We start from the raw sequence: 20437 nt of genomic DNA, 5'->3' as shown, positions 1-20437 counted from the left end.
ACCAAAGTTACCATAACAATAAATACTTGAGTTACGTGCTTAAATCATTTTTCTCAAACAGTTTGAGTTGAACTAACTCATCAGGTTTATGTGGTTAAATTGTTTCTTTTTTGTCTCTTTTTACTATTGGGAGTCTGCAAAGGGATTTTATTTTGAAAACTGACCAAATTGTCAATTCTGTTTCTGTGTCTGACTTCTTACCAGCTCAATCTGCTCTTTGCTGCTGGACATAGCTTCTGTCAAAAATATACCAGCCGCGTATTCTCCATGGAACAGAGCGGAGAGACTCTTCTGAAACATGCTGCAACGCTTCAGGTGGCAAGTCAACGTGAGGGGCCAGAGGAACCTGATTTTTTCACAGATTATCTGTCTCATGTACTACTGTCAGGATAAAGTGAAAGTTTCAGCAAATACAGCAAAATCTTTTTATAAAAACTACCTACTGCAGCTTTTAACGTTTTTTTGTGAGTTTCCAGAGGCGGCGAGTTGTAGTTCCGGACATCCCTGATTAAAATAAATATAAAGTAGAGGCTAAGCTACTTTATGCAAGTGAGGAACATTCAATGTGATACTTGATTATAACTTTTAAGAACACATGAAGCAAACACTTCATATAATTTACAATTGTGGATGCATTAAAAATACATCACTTCACCTTCTTCACAGAGAGGAGGAATGGTTACAGCAACCAAACATCTTGTATAACAGTATAAAGATAGGCCTAAGATCCTAACCTATGCTTTAAGGTGTGTTGAACAGAATACAAACCGAATGTTGCTGTACTATTTTTGCAGTCTGTTCACAAACAGTTGATGTACCAACTGTACAGACGTTAGCTGTAGCTAGCTAATCACAAACAGTGTGTGTGGCATGGCTGTGCATATGTCACCCCTGACTGATCTTTCAGAATTCACCAAAAACTTCAGTGCTTTCTGTTTCCTTCAGTTGTCTCTCCCTTTGTGTTTTGTGTCTAGATACTTTTATAAAGTAGATTTGCTGAGATCAACGCGCACTTTTACACTCAAGTTGACAAATTTTCCCATTGCACGGACTCTGCAGGCAATTGCACCACTAGAATTTGCCTTGCGTTCTGTCTGGACACCTTTAGGATACGCTCCAGTGTTATGTTTCCCTCTTCTTGAAATAGAGGTGCTTTGACTAATTTGTGAGAATTTCCTTGCTATTTTATTTATTGTTATATATTATAAAAGCTCAGTTCCGACATACTTTATCCCATCTCATCTTTATTAAAATGACATGAAAAACTGACCAACATTAAGACCTTTTTGTCTCTTAGTCTTATCTTGTCCATCTTCTGCTTTATATTCAAAGCAAAAAGCACCGTACTGCACCTTTTGTCACAGTTTTAAAGCTAACCTGTACCCATAAACTACCTAATGTTATTCTGAGCATGTCACTCTTACAACTGTGTCAACACTTTATAAACTGGAGCAGTTCTGTTTGGTTTTCATTGTGAAGCACCATAGAGCATGATATAAATAGGAGAGCTGTATGGATCCAGTCATCTCTCTGAGTCTCCACCAACTGGATTAGAATCCTGCTCCAATTTCAGATTCACAACTTTTTAGCACCAGTGATGAAGATGTGAGTGTGTTCCTGGTTCACAGCTCATCACTCGAGCAGTTCACAGGGTCAGCAAAGACCTTGTTAGAATCATCAGAGCAAAAGTCCTCCCAGTTTGGCAACAGGTTTATGCCTCCGCATATGGCAGGTGATACTGCTCTTCCCTCTTGTTACACCGTTTGGCTACAATTGCCAGGTACAGCACCAGTAGAATGAGCCAGTAGCAGGCGTAGAGTATCGTCCCTGCTATCAACAAGGCTTTCTCTGTCTCACTGAATGGCTCCTGTGTTTCACAGTAGATTGTATATGCCACACCTCCGAGCAGCACCATAGCCCACACCGTGACAGGCACGGCACCAATGAAGTTGACAACGATCTTCCTGCGGCCTGAAGTGCCCCATCCAGCCTTGTTGATTGTGAGCAAGGCAAATATTTTGGCAGGTAGCAAGCTGGACATGTAGAGCAGAGAGTAGAGTGACATGAAGATCATGACCAGGCTTCCACGCAGGAAACAGGCGTAGGTGGCCTTCACCATCCCAACCAGCTGGACTGTCAATAAGAAGAGCAGGATGTTCCACAGCCTTCCACGGTAGAAAAGATGAATGACCGTGGCAACCAAGAAGAAGGGGAAGAAGCCAGTGACCACAGACTCATAGGTCATCCAGAGGCTGTGCTTGTGGAACCACAGGGCGTTGTAGAGCCACTCACGGAAGTAAGACTTGCTCCATCGAGTCTGCTGGTTGAGCCAACGCAGATACTGGGTCGGCGTCTCAGTCTGGCACTGTGATCGCGCTGTGAATTTTGTCTTGTAGCCGAAGCTGAGCACCCGATTGGTGAGGTGGCGGTCATCGCCGAAGCTGCACTTAGAACCTAGGAAGGTCTGGTGGTACCAGGGCTCCAGGAAACGCTGGAGCAAGGAGCTCCTGTACATCCCCAGAGGGCCACTGATACACTGGACGCATCCAAAGTAGGACTGGCAGGCTCGCTCAATATTGAAGGCCATCCAGTAGCGCACGCTGCTGAGGAAGGAGATCCACGAGTCATACTTGTTAAGGATCTGGAGAAAGATAGAAAAGGAAAATCCCCACGGTTAACTGTACTTTTACAGCTTTTTGTAGTGAGCTTTCAGTCACCTCCCTAGGTGGCCCAAGTTGACTTTTAAACAAAAAATTTAGTCATTATACTTGTCAGTTCTTTTATATATTACCTGCACATCTCCACCGACCCCTCCCACCATCGGATCTTCCTCAAGAATCTTCAGCATTTCTATGGTACATGCTGGGTCTAAAACTGTGTCCGAGTCGCACACCTGAAAAAAGATACAATTCAATTCAATTTTATTTGTATAGCGCCAATTCATAATAGAAGTTATCTCAGGACACTTTTAATTAGAGCAGGTCTAGACTGAACTCTTTATAACATAAATACAAGAAACACAAAGGGTACAATATTGCTGAGGGTCACACACAGACTCATTGGTTATTGGTCAAATTAAGGCTGCAGGTGTTGCAGAACACTGAGTTGTATTAATGCTCAATCCGTGAGAGAAATGAGAGGCTGCAGACAGGGATCCCAGCTGGTCCATTATAACTGCACAGAACTTGGTCAGCTTTGGATGTGACCTCTGACCCACAGCCAGGGCGGAGGTCATGCAACAGCTGGATATGAAGACTGAGTTGGTTGTCCAACATACGTCCATCGGTTTGGAATGCAAATAAGTGAACTCTTTATGTGAGAAGTCTACTGTTGATTTTTAATTGACTTGGGTGACTATTATATGTTCTATGGTTTTGAGATGATAACAATTTCATTGGCTGTTTGGTTTAAAGGTCCAGTGTTTAACATTTAGGAGGATCTATTGGCAGAAATAGAATATAATATTCCTAGGTATGTATTCATTAGTGTATAATGACCTGAAAATAAGAATTGTGTTTTCGTTACCTTAGTAAGAGACATTTTTATCTACAGAAGGAGCGGTCCTCTTCCGCATTCACCGTAGTTTCTCCTACACACTTGTAAGGTGAGCAGTACTGAGTTGGTTGCAGCTTCACCACTACTTTTCATCAAATCATACACTCTGGTCCTTTAAATCTGACGTATCCTACTGACATTGATCATCCCCATACTTTTCCTCTAGCACCACCATAAAGTCATTGAGTGAAATGTCTCAACAACTATTGGACAAATTTCAGGACAGGATTCTTTTTTTGTTCTCCAATAACACTTCATCCTTTCCTGTACTTAGATATGCTATGTGCTAGACTTGTTTATGTAGAAAAGACAACCACATTTTGAAGATGGTTAAAAGATAAAAGGGACATATATATAGTCACAATCTTAAGTTACCTAATGTTACCAGAACACTAGCTAAGTAGCTAGCTCATCTACATATATTGTTAGCTAGTTAGTTAGGTGCCTAGTTAGCTAGCATTTTGCTACAGAGCAAACACTTGCTAACAGATCTACATTAATGATTTGCTAACTAGTTACATCTGATAGCTAGTATAAACAAAGCGTTACTATGTAGAAGCTAATCTTAGCTAAATGCTTGCTAATTAGCTAAGTAACAATTACTGTAGATTAGCTAGCTAGTTAGTTAGTGTTTGGTTACCATTAGCTAAGCTAAAATGTTATTATAACTTATGTCACTTTTTAACCATGTTTAAAATTTGGTTGTCTTTTCAGTTTTTTTAGCACATAACATATCGTAGTACAGGTGTGTTAGGGAGGACCCAACCACACTCACTTTCTCGTGGTCCTAATCCTCTCTTATACTCTTTCACTGCAGAAGTACATGCACAGTATTTTCTGTGTCTGTGGCCCTTACCTGCACATAATCCACACTGTCCCCCAGTGCTTTAAAGGCAGTGTACATCACCTCCCTTTTCCCTCCCCACTCCTGCATGATACAGGAGTAGCGACAGCTTCTGACCAACCGAGCCACTCGCGCTGCCTCCTCCATATGCACTGTGCTCCTCCCTCCATCTCCGACACCACCTCCTCCACTGCCATCGCTGTGGTAGTTTCCTTTCCACACCATACTGCCAGCCTGGTCTGCCCCACCCATCACCTCCTGGAAAATGTCCATCATGTAGCGGTCCTCAGGCCGGTTACCATCCACCACCAGCACCACCTTCAGGCCAGGAAAGGAGATTCGGCGGACGCTGCGCAGGCACTTCCTCAGGTAGTCTGGGTCCTCCTGGTAGGCGGCGATGCAGAGGGCCACAGAACGACGGAGGTGCTGAGGCCGGCCGGGGCTCCTCATCCGCCGATGCTCCAGGAAGGCGAAAAGGCTCTGGAGGAAGAGGTGGAGGGAGAGAAAGGCACCATAGAGGCCAAAGGAGAGGTGGTGCTGCTCAGTGTGGATGAACTGGTAGCCTAAAGGAAAAATAAATAAATAAAAAGCATGATCAACACTTGATTCTCATGTACATGTTTCTCTTTATTACTGAAATTCACAAGTTCACCTGTGACATAGGCCAGCAGGATGGTGAAGAGGACCACCGCAGCAAAAAGGGTGGTGACCACGATGTTCAGCGCATTCCTGCAGCGAGAGGGCATCTGGAGGTAGAGGAGGATGTAAGACCACAAGGGATGTCAAGGTGAGAATCAGACAGAGTGAACATAAAGCGAGGGAGGGCAAATGAGAAGGAGACCAAAGAGTTTAGAGAGGGTGAAAGAGTGGGGAGAGGGAGACGACACAAGGGAGGTAGGGGAGGAGAAAAATAAACTGAAAGTGGGTAAACTGCATGAAAATGCACACATGGACACACGTGAGGAAGTTGAACATGTTATTCCTATATGGAGGAGGCCGTATCAACACAGGTCTGTTGTACCTGTCAGGTGAGAGAGAGTGGGGCCTCTGGACTCTCTGAAAGAGAGAGCTTGTAACTTCTCATTAGTTTACCCATGTGCCATTTCCTGTTTGTTTCTGTATTGACCGCCACCAGCTGAAGAGACCTCATCATCAGTTACTGACGTCATGGAGACACGGTGCCAGAAGCATGAGCATGAAGCATTTACAGATACTACTACTAAAACTACTCAACTCCTGCTGCATTTAGTAGTACTACTGATAGAACTACTGCTACTAATAATACTATATAATAATAATATTAATAATAATAATCAGTGATGTGCTAGTTACTCAAAACATGTAATGTATAACTCATTACTCTTTACAAAAGTAATATTTACTTTTACTTACTATTGCTGTTGTTGCCATGACTACTACTACTCCTGCTGCAAAAACATTACTACGACACTACTACTAAACCATAAGGAGGTATTTTTAGCATTATTATTAAAAAGGCAATAACAATAATACTGATTCTACATATATACAAATAGTCTATGTTTTTTCCACAAAGAAAGTATAATTATCACATCCACTTTAAAAAGTCATCTCCCCCTTCTACCTCTTTAAGAAATCCAGAATCTCTGAATATGCAAACGTTGTTGATTTCTAAAGTTTTGCTGTGGACACAAGATGTCTCCTACTTCACTGTAAAGTCCATTCTCAGTGGATGTGCACTGGTGACTTCAAGTTTCTACATCACACTGTACAAGTTGATACTGGACCAGGACTGACTTCCAGACTATTTGTGATGTCACAAATCATGCTGGTAGGCCCGCCCCTTAAAATCAGCTTGTCACTGAGCACAGAGAAACTTTCCACTTTCAGCAGATGAATGTGAAAACATCCTTTTAGAGTCAAACTCTGCACAGACAGCATTCAAACAGCACACTGTAGGGACAAGAAGAAACACTGATTTCTGACTGAAGACACTGCTGTAGCAGACTTTAGTTCATGTGGTAGAGAATTCCAGAGAGTAGGACCATAATGAGTGAGGAAGAAGGAAACTAAGAAGAAGGAATGGTATCACTGCTACAAATTCCACTACTAGATACTACATACTACTACTTACTATAACCCATACTGCACAGACTAATATCTTGCTCAGACCTGATGAACATTCACTAAGTTAAAGTGAAAGAACCAACAGCTGAACACCACCTGCCCGTCTCTTTTTCTCTCTTTCATCTTCCTCTTGCCTTCCTCTCCCCTCACCCCTCCTCCCATCAGCCCCTCTGGCGCTCCCTTCTTCTTTTTCCCCGGGTTAATAGCTCTAATTAAAGGCCAGGCGGAGTTTGGCCAGTGCTCAGGACCAGTTGAAATAGAGGAACAATTCTGTCCTTTCATTCATGAAATTACCTCCTGGTCGCCCCCCTCTCTCACCCCACCTGGCTGGGCCCGTGAACGCAGGAGAGACAGGCTGATATTTATGTTATTACATTCAGCTCCGTGGGACACACTGGCACAGACAGATTTATCCACCTCTCTGAGTGGATGTACAGATTTACATCCTGGCACTGGATCCCGCTTTCTGCACAGATCTACACTCTATGTGAAAAACCGTCTGTGTGATACAACTGACAGTGCTGACAGAAAGGGGAATTTTGTAAATCGGGGTTTTGGAACACATACAAAAGAGTGTTTTTTTATGTGTCATCTCATCATTTAGAGATTCTTTCTATCAGAAACAGAACTTAAGTGAAAAATTCATCACATTAAACGTACTACAAGGAGTTTGCAACGTGTTATGAAGCAGTCTCATTATAATACTGATGCCTCTATTTGACCTATATAAACAAACAAGACTGACCACTGGGTCAGATTCCCCTTGAAATCAATAAAACGAGGCAAAAACAACCACTTTTGTCCAACATGTTTCTAGTGCCCAGGAAGAGCACCGTACTTTAAAGCTAATTTGACATTGAAAAAAAATGTTTCCCATAAGGTTACATTGAACGGGTGGACGTTTCACTATCAGAATTTTATCCATTCAGTCTGATAACATTTTTAAAATCTATAAAATTCGCAAGATACAATTATTTATGTCCATTCACGTTAAAGGAGGGCTAAAAAGGAAGTTAGCTGGATCTGCCAGCGGAAGTCTCTGGTGCTAGTCTCTGTATGTATTCATCTGGGTAATTTCTTTACAGTGGGAAGGGGCTTTTGTGACTTCATGCACCACTGAGCAGCTTTCATAGGATTGAATGGAGCCCTGCCTCCAACACGGTATCCAGTTTTCTTTATACATCCATGCAGTAGTGGCTCTAGATAGGGACTTCAGCATTTTTTTCGCACTTTACGGCCACTGTAATTTCCCTTACATACTTCTATGGGAAGGGTGAGACGAGGGGGATGCAATCTGCAGCTATACCACTAGATGTCACTAAACCCTACACACTGGTCCTTTAAGATATCTGTCTCTGAGATCTCTGATTCGTCCTCAACTCAATGGAGGTGAATGGGATCTCATTTGTGTTGCTGAAAGCATTGAAAAACTGTATTTAAAATGTTTAAAAGCAATCTCTTTTCAGAGGTTACCCTGGATAACTGAGACACCACACTATTTCCTTGAGTGCCACAAGGTCATATAGTGTACTGTATGTCCTTTTGGGACATGGATCTCGTTTTAGTCACTGCGGGCCACAGAGAAAGGAGCAGGGTGGATTATACCAGCAGGTTGAGGCAGTGGGGTCTGAGTGCCTCGGGGCCACAGGCCAGATAACAAGCTGACAGTAACATGGACCACTTGATTGGAGGGCCACAGTCACCAGAGGGGGTTGTTGGCAGGCCGGGACCTGGGATTAGTCAGGGGACTGAGGGAGGGGGACGGTGCAATTAGCCCCAAGGTTATATCTGCCAGGCTATCCCGACTGCAGCACAATGACAACTTGGTGTGTAATGGGATGAATGTTGGATGCTCAGATATTACTGCTGATCGCCACGCAGCACAGTGAAATGAAAAACAGATATTATTTGTATGAAATGCACTGAAAAGTGAGCAAAATTAAGGGTTTGTCATTTACAAGCTTCCTGTAATGAAGCAGAATTCAGTTAATGGCAGAAAATGCTGTTAGAAGCACAAGTCTGTCTCGTGGGAGTAACAGCGGTAATTTCAACATCTAGGTGCAAGTTTCAGCTTGAGCAGAACTCCACAGAAATTGAATGAATGAAATGACACATCATTAAACTGTGAAAGATAAAAAGTTAAAAAAAAAGATTTTTTTTTAATCACCTTATAATGTATGTAAAAAAAAAAAAGATAAATAAATAAAAATAATATGATTTCAATCCCTCTGGAAAAAAGTCACATTACTGAAGTAATATGGTAAAAATGACATGTCTAACAGTCTTGCAGTCCTTGCAGAACTCCTATTCAATGTAACGTGTACATGTGGTCCAAGTCTACATCCAGATCCAGATTAAAATCCAATGTTGCTAAAAAAAAAAAAAAAAAGCTCTCCAGGCCCACTAGGTCATCATTTTACAAATGATCCAGGATGCAGATCCAAATTAAGAGTATAGGGTAAAGATGCAGGTAAAGGATTAAGGAAAAATAAAGAGTAATCCCAGGGTTAATCCACACATCCAGGTAAAAATCACATGGAATGAATCAGTAGTAATAGTCCCAGTTGTATGGCAGGAGTGGCAGTGCCATATGGGAAGGATTTCCTACATCCAGGCCCTCTGAGTGAATGGGCTGGGATTCCAGGTGAGGAGGTGGAGAGATGATGATGGTTCTGGACTTGGGACAGGGACTTTACCCAGCTGAGGGAAAAGGAGGGAGGGAGGGAGAGGTGGGGGGAAATATGTTTGTAAAGGGATGTTGGGTGGAGCAAGAAAAGCAGGGAGGGAAGTTAGGAAACAGGACATGAAGGAGACAGAGGAATGGACTTTTAATGGTGGTCCACGGACAAAAAGCAAACACCTATTGTATTGTTAAGATGCAAAATGGTACTAGGAAGTTTTCTTAATTGTCCTTCCGTCTACAAAAAAAAAATTAGGGATGCTACAGCTTTGAAGAACAGTTTTAACTCACAAAAAATAAATAATACAGCATTAAAAGCATTTTAGCATTATTTTAGCAATATTTATATTGCTAGAAACATCGGGCGGGGCAAATTGACCCTCATGGTCCCACTTTGAGAAGACTTGTTCTACTGTTACTTGGACAGAAAAATGTCTTAGTGATTTAAATCTGCATTCATTTTTTTTTTTTTTTTTTTTGCCATTTGGGGGCAGCAGTGTTATCATGTCTGTCCTAAAGTGTACTGTGATAAATGCCAGAAAGGTTAGGTGTCCTAAGGGCAGTATTGGAGGTCAGACAGCATAAGAGAGGGAGAGATGACAGGTGGAACAGAGAAGGATGGAGGAAGTGAGGTTGGTGAGCATCCAAGAAGGGAACTATGGTGTCTGAGTGTCCAGGTGAACAGACCGAGGCCTTCATGTTCATTTTCACTGCATGAACAAACATGAATATGTGATGAATTACACCCACCAACTTGTTAGGGCCCAACAGCCTCACTTACTGCTAATGTGAGTCACTATATCATCACTAAGATTACTCAAAGCTGAGCAAACCTGTTAACGTCACAGTTTGATATGAAGAGATATGACAACCAATCATGCTTTGATAAGAAACATGGATAAAAACATTCAAGCTGGAAAAAGACATGATGCCACTAGAGGGCTCTCTCACTGGAGTGTACCACAAAAATCCTCTTTTACACACCTCATTACATAATGTAGGAAGTGACGAGTGTGTAATTAGTCTGGCTGTCCCTGGAAAACCATTCAAAACATGCAAAAAAAAAAAGAAGTCATGCCTGGATTGTATTTCAGGTCTTTTGATGCCAAGGAATTTCACACAATTGCAATGGGCCCAATGCAGCCTCTGGCCCTCCATTCATAGGTCGGGTTGGATAATATTTAACTGGGTAGTAACTACCTGAACCCTGCCATTAATCCCATTATGCATCATAGGTCCTAATTATGGAATAGTTAATATCATTCAGTCAGTGTTTTATCCAGAGCAAAACATCTTTACCACTACAGGCCATCAAATTAGCTGTATTATTCAGAATGTATCAACCCTTTACATTTTGGACACTCCCTGGCCTCCTCTAGCTCCGCCCTCAGGTCTACTACTGGTTGGACAATAAGAACAGAACAACAAGAGCTGTTGGAGCTGGTGATGGTAACCTCCATGGATAGCAAATGGCGCAAACACTGAAGTAACAAAAACTGCAGTTCCTCAAACAACTTATAACTTGAGTCAATCTCCATAAGCCCCCATATTAAAATGCCCAACTTCACAGCAGAAATAAACATATCTATAGCTAATTTCCCTGTTCATGACTGTACAGAGGTGAATTTTTGTAAAGTCACCTGTTTAAATAATATCAAGGTTTAAAGGTATGCATAATTAAGGGCGTGGTCACTTTGAGTGACAGGTGGATGCCGTCACAGCTGGCTGTTTTCAATAACCAGGTTTCATTTAGCTGTGTCAGCTCCACCTCTCTGCCAGTTTTTTGGATTAGCTAGGATCCTTCGCAGTCAGGAGTGTCAAGATGGCGAGGTCGGGCTCGGGCACAAAATTGCCCCTGTGGTTCGGGTTCGGTTCTGGCTCACACAGAATTTTCAGGTCGGATCTGATTTTTTTGGGCCCGATCAAAGCTATTGAACAAAAACATAAAGTTAGATTTGATTGAATAAAGTCAGTTACACAGGAATCTAAAGTTCGCTAACATTAGCTAACATTAGCCATCATAAGCTACTGGTCATAACAGACCAAGTAAGGCTGTAGCAGCAAAAAGCCCTGAGTGTGCTGGAATGAACAAGGGTGCATTTTATTGCTTATGAATTAAACTTTTCATCTGTAAGAGAACAAAGTTACGCAGTCTTGCTTTAATCTTGTCTCTAGAGGGTTTTTTTCTTACTCATCTGTATTCTGTCCACCCTTCTGACTGCATCTGGATGTGTTGTGGATAGCACCTCTACTACACCTGAGGTCACTGTGTACAAGCAGCCAGTCAAATACCAGCAGGCTTTGTATGAAAGGCCACCAGACCAGACGGGTCCAGCATGGCAGTGATTCCATGGAAAATCAAACAGGCCAGTGCTTTCTTTGGAGACGCCAGAAGCCTTCAAACAGGCGTTCCTGTCAACCGTTTCCTAACTGTCACAGTCTGCCTCCACAGAGGGGAAAGCAGCACATGCAGCCACAGACAGAGTAATACTGGACATACATAGGCAGGGGACACAGTTCTTGACTCCTGTAGTCCTGTTCAACTGACTGACTCACTTACACACACTCAGAGTCAGGCAGAAAAGAAACATTTTCTCTACCTCATATTGCAAACACATTCACCACAGCAGCCTGAACACACTCCACTCTTTGTCCTGGATTTCAAACTGAGCTTTAATGTAGCTTTTTTCCAAATTTCTAAAAACTTTCCATTCAGTTTCTGTCCATGTTCAACATGTTTGTTTTCCCTTCATTCATTCTCTTTCCCCAAAGTGTTACACCTACCTGCCAAACCTGACTCCAAAGTAGATCTTATCCTAACTAGTCTCATCAGACATTAATCTTAAAGGTTCAATATTTAACTAACCATTTGTAGACCTGCATAAGAACTCCAATCGCTCTGTCCCAGTGGGAGCAATTTACATCATAAGAACATAGTGAAAAACACATCATTCAAACCCTTACCTTCCTGATCCAGTGGACCCTCCGTCTCCGTCTCCCCCTCAGGACTTCCCCCAGATCTCCGTCCGTCTGGTCCGTCCGTCGAGCCGGGACGTCCAGCCCTCTCCTCTCCTCAGCACAGCACTCTCCTTGTTCTGTCCCCCTCCTTCCACCAGCTCACACTACATCTTTATTCCAGCTTGCTTGCTTAATTCAGGAGATCCCACATCCAAAAATACAGCAGGCAGCTTAAACCACCACCCTCCACCACTTCTCTGAGCCAGCCTCCCCACTGCCTGCTCCTCCTCCACCACCTCCTCCCTCTATCTCCCAGGACTGTCCCAGGGCATGAAGCCCCCCCAGCTGAGATGTGATCAGAGGTGCTCAGCCAGCAGCTGATGCTGGCGCAGTCTTACATCTGTAGATTACAGGTTGGGGGCAGCAGCTGGTCTGGTCTCTGCCTCTGGTGCTCTCCATCCTCTCCAGCATGGAGCCAAACTGATAGTGGAGGTGAAGATTAAGGGCCAAAGTGGGGAGCTTTAACTCTGTGTCGTCCTCTGATTTCTCCTTCGCCCCCTGCAATGAATCACCCCTAGTTTTCCTCACCCCCTCTTCCTCTGTCCTGCGCTGCAGTATCAGCTCGTCTCTACATCCCCTGTTTGCAGCAGAGCCTAAATCCTTCTCCCGTTCTCCTCCTCTGTCACTCTCTCCCGCCTAGCTGGCTGGCTGGCTGGCTGGCAGACCGACACTGCTGAGCCTCTCCTCCACAGCTCCTCTCGCTGTCTCCTTTAAACCCCACTCTCCCCTTGCCTCTTACCCCCCCTCCCTTCTCTGGACACCCCAGCTAGCTCCCTATCTCTCTGCAATGCAGCCAGCAACCTCCAACAAGCCTGGGGACTGTTTGACCGGAGCACCCCCCCCCCCCCTTTTCCACCTCTCTGCCTGACTCAAAGCATCCTTTATGGGCTTATTTATCTACCCTCCCTCCCTCTCCTCTCCTCTCCTGCTCAGAGGCTGAGCTGCTGACGTCCTGCAGGTTCCACGACCATGGCTGGGTTGGCAGCCTGAGACAAACTGCAGCACGCCTCTGAGAATCGATACACGGCCGCCAAAGCCGCATTTAATTTAAGTCAGGTAATAGAACGTACAAACAACCTCTCGTAGGAAATAAGGCTGAAGTAGTTCCATCACCCTACATTTGAAGCCTTTTTCACACTCCTCTCTCTACATTCTCTTTTCTGGCTCCCTGACTGTGACACATATAGAGAGATATAGTAATTACTGTAATAGACCTCTCATGGCTTCAGTGCCTTCTCCCCCTCTCTCTCGGGGAGAAACAGAGGGTAGACTAACTGTAGATATTACATATAACAGAGACTGAACAAAAGGGGTTAACACACTCAGTTAACAACTAACCAAAGTTAAAAATTTAAAAGAATTGGTATCTTAAAGGAGTAGTCTATGGGCTGTATTATGGAAACGTCCTAATTTGTAGATCCTGTCTTAACTGTTTGGTAAATTAGGCCCTAATTTAGGAGAAAAGCCATTACAGATGAACAGTTCCTAACAAATGTTCCTTCCCAAAGTCTTAAATAAACAACTTTAGGATAACCATTAAGCTGTCCTAACTTTCACTTTTCCACCATAGTGTGTTAGCTAACTTGTTTACTTATGTGCAGCCTGAAAAAGCATCGCTCCGACACATTTGTGGAGCAGGCTTTCTGTTAGAAGAGAAGACCCGGGACATATGACGTGATAATTCTGCTGTTTTCGTCCTCTGGGGTGCCGCCTTTTTTTTTTTTACAGCTTTGTTTTTGGGAACTATGGACATTGCTTTCTGTTAAAGGTCCAGTGTGTAACATTTAGGAGGATCTATTGTCAGTATGTTTTTATTAGTGTATAATCACCTGAATATAAGAATTGTTGTGTTTTCATTACCCTAGAATGAGCTGCTGGACACTTTCCAGCCCGCTGTCATTCCCAGGTTGTCAAATACACATAGGGTTCAATTAATTACAATCTACAGCTAGCTAAATCCTACACACTGATCCTTCAAGTACACTAACCAGGAACACAGCATTCTTACTATCTAAAAGGGCAGATTAAAGCAGGTCTTACCAAACCTAAAACAAAATACTTGAAAGACGCCGTTGAGAGCCCCTTCAGACTGAACCCTGTTCCAGTTTATACCACATATATACAAAGAGCTTAAATAACAACTTAATTAAAGTAAAGTAAAATGGCCTAATGTTAATCAAACTGTAATCATAGACATGTATGATGAAATTAATTGATTAAAACTGTTGAAATGGAACAGAAATGTACCTCTTTCACAGCAGACATTTTGACATGAAATAATAGGGTAAATTTTATTTTTTTAAAGTTTACCAACAATAGTAATTAAGGTTTCATTCCATTCAGGTCAAACAGGGTGCTGCAGTTCTGTATGTTGTTTCACTGGAAAGTCTCTACTACACTAAATGGAACAGGACATGAATTAATATTGTTGTTAACAACTGTGTTTACCATGTCAAAATGCCTGCTGTGAAAAAGGTCTATTAATCCCATGTTTGACTAAAAAAGGTTGAATTGTAATTGCATATTGTTTTCTACTGTGTAAAAATGATTTTCTCCCAGTAACAGTGCCAATGGCAGTGGTGATGCCTCCCACGTTGTGTGTTGCTCTAAGCATGTTAGAGGCTATGGCACCAAGCTGTTTCAAAGTAGGTCTGACCTTGGTCAAAATGCTGAGTGGATTCAAATCTCTGATCCAATTTAGCCTTAGCATTTCATTTAGCATTTTTAAAACTTGATAGCAGAAAACAAGATGGATGTTAAAGAAAACCTGTATGACTTAGAAAACAATATTATGTCCCATTATAAGACAATGTCAGCTAGCATTCAAGCAAACCTCTGCCTTTTCCAGAGGGCACAGCCTGACTTTGACTGCTGGCCAGCCTGGCAGAAATGCTTTACAAGAACTTTATCACCTTATAAGTTGTTGTGGCTAGCTATGTACACATCAAGCTGACACAGAGCAACATTAGCCTTCACTGTGTTTGTCTCCACCTCACAAAATAAGTCCAATATTCAGTCTTCTTCTGCTTGATTTGCTCGTCACTGTGAAGCAAAAATGTTCACCAGCTAGTCGCTAACGTTAGCTGTCTGCTGTTTGGTGCTGAGCGGGTTGTGCAGCGGCTTTATTAGAACTTTGTCACTAGAAAAAACAAAAAGTCAACCACATTTTAAAGGTTGTTAAAAGATAAAAGCGACATGTAAGTTAGCTAATGTAATGCAAGGCATAGCTAACTAGCTAACTAATGATTTAGCTGCTACCAAGATAGCAACTATTCTTCCTGGGGTCCATGTTGGCTAGCTAGTTAGCTAGTGAACTAGTGTTTTGCTAACATTAACTAACAACTGTGACTATATCGAGGGCTTGGAGCCAGAGGGGCGTAAGTGGCTTTTGACAAACTTTACAGGAGAGACAAAACAAAATTCTGACCACACTTCAATCAGCTGTATTATTAACCTTAAACCACAAACATTGCAACCACAGACATACTTACATGAATGAGTATTTAAGTAATAAACCTATGGCATATTAACACAATGAACATGTTCTAAAACATTTTAAAATCAAAACAATATGGCAAAAATGTCAGATACGCCTTTTTGGCACCAAACATTTCCAAGTCTTCTATGGAGATATTGGGCGTATCTGCTGAACAATGCAGAAAATAATTGGTCAAAAGGGGAATTGATTGAATAATTAACACTTGAATAACACTTGAACAAGTAATTCATTTTCATTTAACTCATTCATTCATTTTTTCTTCTTTTTTTCTCCTTTCACTTTTCCATTCTGGACAGCTGCTGAACAGTACAGACTGTAATAAAAGTCACTGAACTTGCTAAACACACTTCTGATTGGCAATTCATGAGTTATTAAATTTATTTCATAACATTCATTCATTTTCAAATACTGTATACAATTGACAGTTCTCTCGTGTTCTTTTTACTCATTTCACTTTTCTTTTTTGTTCAACCATTTCAATTACTCTGCGAGTCTATTCATTGACCACATCCAAAGAATCAAGTCGCATCTTATTTGCTTTTCTGTTCACTCGTCTGTTTAGTTCTACTCACTGTCCACTGTCAGAGCATTGTAGAACTCTGCGTATGTGTGAGGAATACTCCCATTGCTGCACACGGTGAGTAGATCTTTCTTCTTTAATGCACTGATCCCAGGAGGGCTTTCATACATTGAACTTGGTTTGGACACAGAATGGGTGCTTCTGGTGCCCCTGGTTGCCTGCTTTGCTACCTTCAGTTCATGGAAGGTTGGGTCAGTGAAATCATACTTGAAGAAGATTGTTCTGGGTTCTTTTGTGTAGCGAAACCATTTAATCTTCTGCCAATGCACTGCTTTTCCCTCCTCATCTTTGGTTTTGTTTTTGAGTACGTGATTGGAGAAACACTTGAAGTCTAGGAAGTCCTTGTGACCAAGTTCATGTACGGTGTATGGGTTGTTCTTTCTTGCCACTCTCACAAGGGTGTAGTAGCCATCGGGAGTAGATTGGAACCTTTCTCCTCACAGTTTCCACTGCAGCATGCACGCTGTCACACTCCATCTGGCTGTGACCAGACTCCATGTACTTATGGTCAATAGTGTTGAGGGGCAATGTGCTGACTGCATGCAGGCACACTGTGCTAAAGGCAGCATTTCTATTCTGTCCACCACATGTATGTGAATAAAGAACTGCATGTTTGACTTCAGGATTAAGTTGTGAAAGGTACGAGTAAACACAAGTGCTGATCTCTGATGATCCTTCCCCTTCCCCCTCATGCCACATGTAACACTCAACATCTTTACTGTCCATTTCATATACAGTGAGGTTGTAGGTACTTAACTTGCGTGAGTAGAACAGGCTACTAACGTTGCTCCAGAGGGTGGTTAACACTTGCTCCAGGTCAAAAGTGACAGCCTTGTATGACTCCTGTTCCTTTGCTTTCCTTTTGTCATTATCTTTATGTTCTCTGGCCTGTTTCTTTCTTAACTGGTGGGCATCAGTTATCCTTATGACTACCATTCACAGTATTTGCACGCGTCTTTCTTTGGAGTGTGGAAAGCTAGATTGAACTCAGTGTCAAACACCATTCTATAAAGACTTTGTTTTTCTGGTTTAATCTTCCACTCCTGTTCCTCCATTTCTCTTTATACAGCGCATACATTCTTGGCACATTCAGAGATCCTTCCAAGTAGAGCTTGTTTGTATCTTTCCTGGAGTAGTGGGATTCAAGTTTTGGGAAAGACTTGATATGCTCTCGTATTTCCTTTCCTTCCTGGAACATGAATGCCATGTGAATTAATGTAGCTTTGGCCAGAATTTCTTAACCTTTTACGTTGGTTTCTTTTCCAATTTTCAACATCTCTCTGTCTTTTTCTTCCTCTTTGTGGTGTGTTGGCATCCTCTTCCTGGCCACTTTCAACCCATCCCTCCTGAACAGGCTCAATGTCTACTGTCTCACTCCCTCAATCTTCTTCTGTCTCCTCTTCCTGGCCACTGTTAGCCCCTCCCTCCTGAACAAATTCTAGCACAATGTCTGCTGTCTCAGTCCCTCCATCTTCTGCTGTCTCCATGTGTCCCTGTCTCTCTTCCATCTCCTCATCTCATGCTGTGTCCCTAAATGATATCATTAATATTTACTAATATCCTACATGAATGCCCTGATACTAATAATTCAGGATTAAGGATTAGATAAAGTGAATGTTCAAACTTATTTTCAATGGGATTAACGTTAGCCATGCTAGGCTAGGCTAGGCTAGGCTAACAAGGTAAGGCTCTCAAGGCATGATTATGTCTTACTTTCATCACTCTTGTGAGGAAATGCATTCAAAAACAACTCTGACTCATCTTCAACTTCTTCAATATAGGATTCATCAGTTTGTTTCATAATATTCATCAAAATCTTTTCTGCCTCAGACAGTTCCATGTCTGCAGTAGTGTCAGACATTTTGAATGCTGTTTTAGGGCACAACTACACTTACGCCCTTCTGGCTCTGAACAACAATGTGGGTCCTACATGTATTTTCCAAACATTACTCACACTTTTGTGTTAGGTCTTTGTTGTTTTGTTGCTTTATTCAATACAGTTTGATCTCTTTTTGGTACCATTGGATAGAGCTCAACGAGACCTTTATTTTGATATTAAGAACTCATATTCACCCAAAATGCCACTTACGCCCCTCTGGCTCCAAGCCCTCGATATATATATTATATATATATATATAAAATATATATATATATAACTTTATATATAATATATATATATATATATATATTATATATATGTCACTTTTATCTTCAAAACGTGTCTTTAAAACTTAGATTAGCCTAGCACATAGCCTTTCTAAGTAGCCTACAGGAAAGGAGAAAGTTGACCGAGGTTTGCTCAACTATTATTGGAGCACAGAGCAAAAAGGGGTGGGCCTTAGAGGGTCAATTCCAGAATTGCCTAGATTGAAAACTTAATGTTGGTGCTTCTCCCCATTCAAATATTTCTAACTACACAGCCAAACTCTTGAGTTAGTTGTCCATTTATAGCATCTAGTGGGACCTTGACCAAAATAACTGTACAATGCCTCACTCTCAAAAAATGAAGCCCAGTAAACCTGAAAACTTTGGACAATATCCACATACTGTAAGTAACCGCTCAAAGTGTGTGCTTCATGTGAAAATCCCCCAAAATGAGATTTTAATCATCGCAGTACTGGATTAGCAGGTTTCTGTTGGCTACAGGAAACACCAGCATTCTGCTAATTCATCCAGATACATTTAGTATGAAAGTGGAAATAAACTATGTTACAAATCTTTAAAAGGATTGTTTTTATTCAGGTTCCCACATCTACACAGGTTTTGCTGTAATCAGTCTGCAAAAGTGATCTGTAGCCAATATGTGTGTCTTTAATTGAATGGAAATTCACTGTGTGAGACACAAATGATGCATCAGACATTGGCAAATATTCTTTTAAACATGTCTTATTGTTAGTGTTGAGTCTCCCTGGAGGTTATTTGAGGTGGCACTGACAAGAAATGCATAACCTCCAGAGTAAACACAGGAGGGATTTAAGAGCCATAGTTTGGTGGTGGATGCCGTGGAGAGGCCTAAATCTGCCACTGTGATTGAAGAGCCGTTTTTTGCACCGCCTGCCACAGCAATACCTTGACTCCACATCGGGGGAAATATCTACGGATTGCAAACAAGGCCGAAGCTCCTCGTGTTTGCCGGCGGTATATTCACACAGAGGGAGGAGACGGAGAAGGTCATGCCTAGTGTTAGCCTATTGCTCAATGGACGACACAAAAGAAGGAATGTCTCATTGCTCCCTGTCAGCCTTGAGCCTGACTCTGTACAAACCCTGCTGGACCCCATTTAGCCTTGTTTACATAAAGCAGTCAGGTTAGTGTTAATATAAGGCAATCATTTCATCTACTGCCTGCCAGCATGTTTTCAAGGATGTAAAGATGCAACCACAACTCTGTACAAGTTGGAGTTTGTTAAGAAAAACAAACTATACCAAACCAGGTGAGCTTCTTCAACCCAAAACCTTGTTCTGAACTAGACTCAAGGAGATAAGACGATTCTGTGTTTGCAGAGATTTTGAATTTTGCATACAAACATATATATTTATATGAAAAACATCAATATAGTGGCAAACAACTATTCTCTATGTAAAGATACAGCGGAGTCATGGTGTCACACTCCCTCTGTCTGTGTTGCTATCACAGCCTCTCTGTGGTTTGGTTCCATAGCCGGTCTGCTCCATGCAGCGACTGGATCTGCTGTTTTTATCATCTACATCAGTGAACAGTGGAAAGACAAAGATGATTTTGAAGAGTTTCATTCTGTTTCTGTCCAATTTGAATGAAGTTATGATTTTTTATAATGAGAGGTAAAATTTAATTTTTTGTCAGTGGAGTCTGGTGGCAAGTGATAGCAATATTACAGCTGTTTCTGCTTAAACAAAAGGTATATCTCTGTAGGGATCCCCTTAATGTTATCAGACACTTAGAATGACAATCTGAGCCTGCCAGTGAAAATAACAAGCACTCTAACTGGGCGTTCTTTGATTGGTGCATTTGTCCCAGAGGATTATAACATTACCTGGCAGCCTGTTTTCATCTAATTTGGTCAATTAAAGGTGATGTCAGTCACCCTGGAAGAGTATAATTGATGAGTGTCATCAAATACCAATACTTTGAATTATGGTAAATGGGAAACAAAGTGTGTCATGAGTCACACAACCA

The 20437-nt window shown here is 41.9% G+C and overlaps 1 protein-coding gene across 1 annotated transcript; it reads right to left on the bottom strand.

Annotated features, from left to right (window-relative positions):
- Positions 1 to 1227: 1227 nt before the first annotated feature.
- has3 (hyaluronan synthase 3) lies at positions 1228 to 13347 on the bottom strand. Its single transcript, XM_051383228.1, has 5 exons — positions 12150 to 13347; positions 5052 to 5145; positions 4412 to 4962; positions 2792 to 2893; positions 1228 to 2641 (listed from the first exon to the last, which is right to left on the bottom strand). Exons 2-5 carry the CDS (start codon positions 5143 to 5145, stop codon positions 1712 to 1714), a joined length of 1677 nt encoding a protein of 558 aa, XP_051239188.1. The 5' UTR covers positions 12150 to 13347; the 3' UTR covers positions 1228 to 1711.
- Between the last annotated feature and the right edge of the window lie 7090 nt (positions 13348 to 20437).

This window comes from Dicentrarchus labrax, unplaced genomic scaffold, assembly GCF_905237075.1.
Source record: "Dicentrarchus labrax unplaced genomic scaffold, dlabrax2021, whole genome shotgun sequence".
NCBI classification, from domain to species: Eukaryota; Metazoa; Chordata; class Actinopteri; family Moronidae; genus Dicentrarchus; species Dicentrarchus labrax.
The sequence above is the reverse complement of the archived record's forward strand: the minus strand, read 5'-3'. Positions and strand labels throughout refer to the sequence as shown.

Coding starts and splice junctions, on each gene's coding strand:
- has3 (XM_051383228.1), bottom strand. CDS start 5,145: ATGCCCTCTCGCTGCAGGAATGCGCTGAACATCGTGGTCACCACCCTT. Junction 4,963..5,051: donor CCTGCTGGCCTATGTCACAG/GTGAACTTGTGA, acceptor TTTTTCCTTTAG/GCTACCAGTTCATCCACACT. Junction 2,894..4,411: donor ACAGTGTGGATTATGTGCAG/GTAAGGGCCACA, acceptor ATCTTTTTTCAG/GTGTGCGACTCGGACACAGT.